General features: G+C 56.4%; 1 protein-coding gene across 1 annotated transcript in view; it reads left to right on the forward strand.

The window, feature by feature from the left end:
* Window positions 1-1,151: 1,151 nt before the first annotated feature.
* Window positions 1,152-6,144, forward strand: part of TRAPPC9 (trafficking protein particle complex subunit 9) — a 637,992-nt gene continuing 632,999 nt past the window's right edge. The window contains exons 1-2 of the mRNA XM_042780905.1: window positions 1,152-1,735; window positions 4,698-4,718. Coding sequence (XP_042636839.1) covers window positions 1,152-1,735; window positions 4,698-4,718 — 605 coding nt within the window. The remainder of the gene's footprint in view (window positions 1,736-4,697; window positions 4,719-6,144) is intronic.

The raw sequence follows: 6,144 nt of genomic DNA on the forward strand, positions 1-6,144 counted from the left end.
CGTGTGGTCTAGCTGATTTAGTTATTAAACAGTGCCGAGGAGCAGGCACTACTGTTTTTCATTTTATATCTGAAGAACTGGCTCAGAGACGTTATGAAACTCACCCAGGATAGCACCTGGGGTGGGAGGTGGGGTAGTATGTTTGTATAATGCCTTCCCTGCGTCAGGCACTATGCCAGCTGCTGAACATTCGTTTAATCCACGTGATAGTCCTGTAACTAAACCTGTGGCTGTTGAGTTGATTCCGACTCATAGTGACCCTTCAGGACAGAGTAGGACTGCCTGTTGGGTTTCCTAGGCTATAAATCTTTATGGAAGCAGACTCCTCTATCTTTCTCCTCAGAGCGGCTGGTGGGTTTGAACTGCTGACCTTTTGGTTAGCACCGAGCGCTTAGCCCCTGCACCACCAGGGCTCCTTAGTAGTCCTATGGGGGTGTTTTATCATCGTCATCGTTTTGTTGCTGAGGGATTCAGGGAGCTGGGAATTCAAACCCAGGTGTCTTCTGGTTCCACTGTCGTTCTTTTCATTACTTCCTGCTCAAAGGATGGGGGAGCGGTTCGTTCACTTGTTCATTCTTTCTGTCAGCACATGAAGTTGTGCACCTCTTGTCCACTGGTGCCCACCAGGTGTTGGAAGAGAACGCTAAGACTTGGCTTCTTCAGGAGCTCAGAGCCTAGTCCCTGAGACCAAGAAACCAGCAGCTTCCCTGTTGTGCTAAGAGCCATGACAGCTGTATGCCCACTCTAAGGACACATTTTATTTCACAGCGGTACTCAGGGCTCAAGGAGGCCTGGTGGCACAACAGTTAAACACTCGGCTGCTACCCAGAAGGTGGCAGTTTGAGCCCAGCCCGAGGCTCTGTGGGAGGAGAACACGGGGATCTACTTCCGTAAAGGCGACAGCCCAGAGGACCCCGTGGGGCATTCTGCTCTGCCCTCCGGGGTGCTGTGGGTTGGAATAGACTTCACACCACCCAGCAGCAACAGCAACAACAACTTAAGGGCTCGCCCTGCCTTCCAGGTCATAAAAGTTAGAATTGCCGCAGCCCAAAGCGGGCCCCGCTGTTGGAAGCGTTGCCTTGCTCTGCATAGGGATCTCGGGACGGTGCGTGCCTCAAGTCTTGCTTTTCTTTCTGCCCAGGGATTTCAGAATGAGCGTCCCCGATTACATGCAGTGTGCTGAGGACCACCAGACCCTGCTGGTCGTGGTCCAGCCGGTCGGGACTGTCTCTGAGGACAACTTCTTCAGAATCTACAAGAGGATCTCCTCCGTGAGCCAGGTCAGCGTCCGGGACTCCCAGCGCGTGCTCTGGATCCGCTACCGGCACCACTACCCGCCCGACAACAACGAGTGGGGCGACTTCCAGACCCACCGCAAGGTCGTGGGCCTCATCACCATCACCGACTGCTTCTCTGCCAAGGACTGGCCGCAGACCCTGGAGAAGTTCCACGCGCAGAAGGAGCTCTACGGCGCCACGCTCTACGATTCCCGCCTCTTCGTCTTCGGGCTGCAGGGCGAGGTGGCCGAGCAGCCGCGCACCGACGTGGCCTTCTACCCCAACTATGACGATTGCGCGACGGTGGAGAAGAGAATCGAGGACTTCATCGAGTCGCTGTTCATTGTGCTAGAGTCTAAGCGCCTGGATCGAGCCACAGACAAGTCTGGGGACAAGATCCCGCTTCTTTGTGTCCCATTTGAGAAAAAGGACTTTGTGGGATTGGACACCGATAGCAGGTGAGTTTGCCTGGGGGCCCTGAGGCGTGGCTTCCTGCTTGGGTTACCTCTTCCCACAGAAAGCGTCTTCACCTGGTGGAATTTTCTGTAGCCAGAGGTGGAAAAGTGCAGTGCGTTGGTTTCCACACTTTTACAAATGGGGATGGCCTTTGGTTAAGGGAAGTCTTTTAGAGTTAGTATGTATATGCCCCGTGGTAAATAGGAATCCCCTAATGGGACCTCCTAGACCTGTGCTGTCCAATATGGGAGCCACCACCCCTGGGGGCTCTTGAGCCCTGGGAACAAGACTGGTCCGGGTTGAATGTGCCATAAATAAAGGACAAACCCGAATTGGACACAGTCCAGAAAAAAAGTATCAACTACCTCATTCGTGTGTTTTATATTGATTCCGTGTTGGACAATATTTTGCATGTATTTGTTAAATAGTGCATAATACGGTATCACATGTGAGCGCCAGAGCTCAAGGGACCTCCTTGGTTTCCTGGGTCTCTTAAGTTTCCTGTCTTTGACAGGCAGGCCTACCACTTTCCTGTTGCTCATTTTAGTGGAAAATACTTGCGTTTTCCTTCTCTGACAGGTTTCTGCCTTCTGGAGGTTGTGGCTTTGCAGGTTTCACTGTATTAAAGTTAGCTCACTTGTTTGTTTCTTACTTTTAAAATGTGGCAATTGGAAAACTTAAAAGTTGCATACACATGTGGCTTGTGCTTTATCTCCATTGGAGAGTGCCGCCCTGGAGCACAATTTGAAAATGTCAGTTGGGTCTCCTGTCTTTGATGGGGCTCTGACTCTGGAGAGAGCAGGGAATGAGGGCGGAGTTGCCTCCGGGCCCAGCTTCTGGGTCTGAGCTAATAATTGTGGTGTCAGATTCCATGTGGAGAGATGAGCCCGGGGAGTATCAGAATGTCAGAAATAGCACCTGGCCGTGCCTAAGAGCCGCTGTGTCCACGTGAAGGCGTGTCTCTGCCCTCTGCAGGAGGAGCCGGCCTCCACGTTTACCTGCTCTGCGGTCACGGGACCAGTGACGAGCTGTTCTTTGTCACCTCGTCCGTGCTCATCCTCCGCGCATCCCGCTAGATCGCCATCTGGCTGCCAGGCAGGAGACAGTGAAGTGCGCAGGCAGCTAGGACGTACTCCCTTCTGCGGGTGAGAGCCGTCCTGCCCCTCACCTGGGCGCGGGGCCTGCCTGTGCCACCAGCTGGCTTTGTGGCCCCAGGCGAGGTGCCCAGGTGCCCTGGGTCACTCCCTCCTCTGTAGGATTGGGGTGGTTACCTCACAGGTGGGGAGCAGACGGCATGGTGGTGGAAGACAGGTGCTTGATAGGCCCTTCCTGGGGTTACCAGGGGGCACGCCATGACATTCTAGTTGGCTGCAGGTCTCAGAGGAAAATGTCACAGAAGTGTGAGAAAACAGGCCACCCGCAGCCTGTGAGTTACGAGTGTGGAGTTGCCCAGCCACACCTGTGGGCTGTGTTTTGCACTTGGGAAGTCACTTCCGTTTCCTCACCCAGACGTGTTTATTTGGTGTGAGGAAGCAGAGGCAGTCTATGTGAGATCTGGAGTTAGTCTTCACGCTGGCCCAGGGGTCTCCATGGCATCGCTCCCGTTTTACCTACATGGCTGAGGCAGTAAGGTATAGATGCCCAGACAGCTGCTGAACGACAGAGCTGACAAGGAAACCGGTCTAAGGCCAGAGCCAGCGTTCTGTCCTCTCACCACGAGGCCTCGGCAAGTTTCCTCACCCAGTGAAGCAGCCCACACGGCCACCAGGTCGAGTAGGTGCTGTGGCCACTAGCCCTGATGAGGCGGAGCTGGGGCCACGACAGAGGACGCACCTCCCTGCATCCCTGTGCTCTGTGGGCCTTCCAGCAGCCGCGGACGAGCCCAGTGGCTTACCCCACTCACCCAGCGCCTGCTCAGAGAGGCGGAGGGGCTGGGGCTTCAGAGACAGCTTGGTGCAACCTGCTCCGACCCCCTGCCCAGTGCCACCGAGGCGCTGGTGACACTTTGTAGTCGTCAGTGTCCTGGTGTTGAGGTGGCAGGTCCCCCAGGGAATGGAGTCGACGCTCCGAGTTTGGTGGGAGTCGGGTGACTCCTTCGGGAACCCTCCTAGGCTCAGTGTCAGTGTCTCAGTCACCCTGCGATGTCGACAGAGAACCTCTGTGTTGGGCCCTGCTCTAGGCCTTGGGGTGGCCCGTTCTCTCGTCGCAGGCATCGTGATGACGCATGCGCTCAGGAATTGTTTAATTCAGAGCTGATGGCGCCAGCGGGCCGTTGTCCCCTGCTGGCTGTGACTGCTGCACGGTGCTCTGGTCCTTAAAGCCGCTGCTGGCTGTAGGAACAGAGACTAATTCGCCCCGCCATCTTGGCAGGAAGGATCAACAGTGTCCGCCCTGAAGTGGGGTAGTAGTTGGTGGCTGAAAAGGAGCCCCTCAGAACAGGGATGACCCCGGAGGACGTTATGCTTAGTGAAATTTACCAATCACAAAAGGATCAAAGACTGTCAGCCACTACTGTAAAAAGTCAAGAAACGAGTTTCACACAAAAGAAACATCCTTTGATGGGTCCCAGGGATGGGTGGGGGAGGGAGGGTGAACCACTGATTAGAGGGGAGACACAGGTCAATTTGGGTGGAGGGGACAGCAACATACTATCAGGGAGATCAGCCCAGAATGATCCTACACACGTAGGTGTAGGATCAAGTCACGTTGGGGTCCAACACACTGGCCATAGCAAGGGGCCTCTCGAGACGTGACTGTCCCCTGAGCCCCAGACTCCCGGGGAAGACTTGGTGTGGGAGGGTCTCCCTGCAGAGCTGACGGTGGCCCCACCCGCCCTCGGCCACGGTCCTTCCTGGGGCAGGTGGTGTGCTGTCAGAATCGTTTCTGTTCCCAGGAGTTTCTAATTTTCGCCTGTTCCTCTCTCTTTCCTTTCCCGTTCTTGTTTCTCTCATCCTGCCCTGTGAGTGTGTTGTCGGCTCTGAGAAGGTACTCTGTGCACACGCTGCCTGCATACACCTGGCTGCCTCCCGGTCGCCTCCCCCGCTTTCAGAAACGGAACTCCCTGCCGCCTGCGCCTGCGTGCCATCCTGGCTATAACTGGTTTTGTTCTCCGTTCAACTCTAGCCCTTTGAGCGCGTAACCCATAACCCGTAACCCGTTGTGTCTGGCGCCTGTTCAATACTTGCCCTGGGCGACTTGTCCTCCGTATCTGCCGGCACGGGAGCCTGTCTTGGTTCCTCTGTTTTGAGGATGGGGATGCTCCGGGACTCTGGTGGCTGTGGGGGCCTTTTCACGGGATGTCCTAACCCGGGGCGGCTTGCTTGACTCCAGGCTCCTGGCTCGGTCTCTCAGGCACGTGACTCCTGGCTGTCGCTGTGATGTGCATGGTGCTTCCTGACAGGCAGCCCCCGGGCGGGCGAAGGGGGGTGGGCGAAGGGGGTCCAGCTGGGCGTGTGCTGTGAGGAAGGGAGGGGCTGGAGGAGCGGGGACGGGCCTCTTTGCCTTCGTCCTGAGCATGCCCTTTGGTTTGTCTTCATCTCGGCGCCCTCCTTTTGTAAAGGGACAGTGCCCATCCAGATGCCCTACTTCATATGAGCCTTGGGGGATTTTTCCAGGTATTAGGAATAGGGGCTTCCCCTGAGTCCCTAGTTCCTCTGAGTCTTGTGGACACTGGGACCTCTATACCTGTCCATCGCTGCTTCTCTGCTTTGGGCAACACGATGTTCAGAGCCAGAAGGCTGCCCACCTTCAGCACTTGGTGACAGCCTGTGGGTGCCAGGCTGCTTTGAAACCAGTGTTGCAAGGAGGCTGTTTTTGTAGTTGTGGTGGCCAATGTCTGTTAGGAATCTCTGGGGGCTGATGATGGTTAACGCATTCAGTTGCCAGTCGAAAAGTTGGAGGATTGAGTTCACCCAGATGCACCTGAGAAGAAAGGCCTGTGACCTGCTTCTGGAAAAACCAGCCATGGAAGAGCCCACGGAGAGCAGGTGTGCCCTGACACACCCGAGAGCCCACCGAGCACAGCTGTGCCTTGACCCACCCACGAGCCCACGGAGCACAGGTGTGCTCTGACCCATGGGAGAGTCCATGGAGCACAGGTGTGCCCTGACCCACGGAAGAGCCCACGGAGCGCAGGTGTGCCCTGACCCACGGAAGAGCCCACGGAGCGCAGGTGTGCCCTGACCCACCCATGAGCCCATGGAGCACAGGTGTGCTCTGACCCATGGAAGAGTCCACGGAGCACAGGTGTGCTCTGACCCACGGGAGAGCCCACGGAGCACAGGTGTGCCCTGACACACCCGAGAGCCCATGGAGCACAGGTGTGCCCTGACCCACCCACGAGCCCACGGAGCGCAGGTGTGCCCTGACCCACGGAAGAGCCCACGGAGTCCAGGTGTGCCCTGACCCACGG

Source organism: Orycteropus afer, unplaced genomic scaffold, assembly GCF_000298275.1.
Source record: "Orycteropus afer afer isolate SDZICR_OR568_19922 unplaced genomic scaffold, OryAfe1.0 scaffold00069, whole genome shotgun sequence".
Taxonomy (NCBI): domain Eukaryota; kingdom Metazoa; phylum Chordata; class Mammalia; order Tubulidentata; family Orycteropodidae; genus Orycteropus; species Orycteropus afer.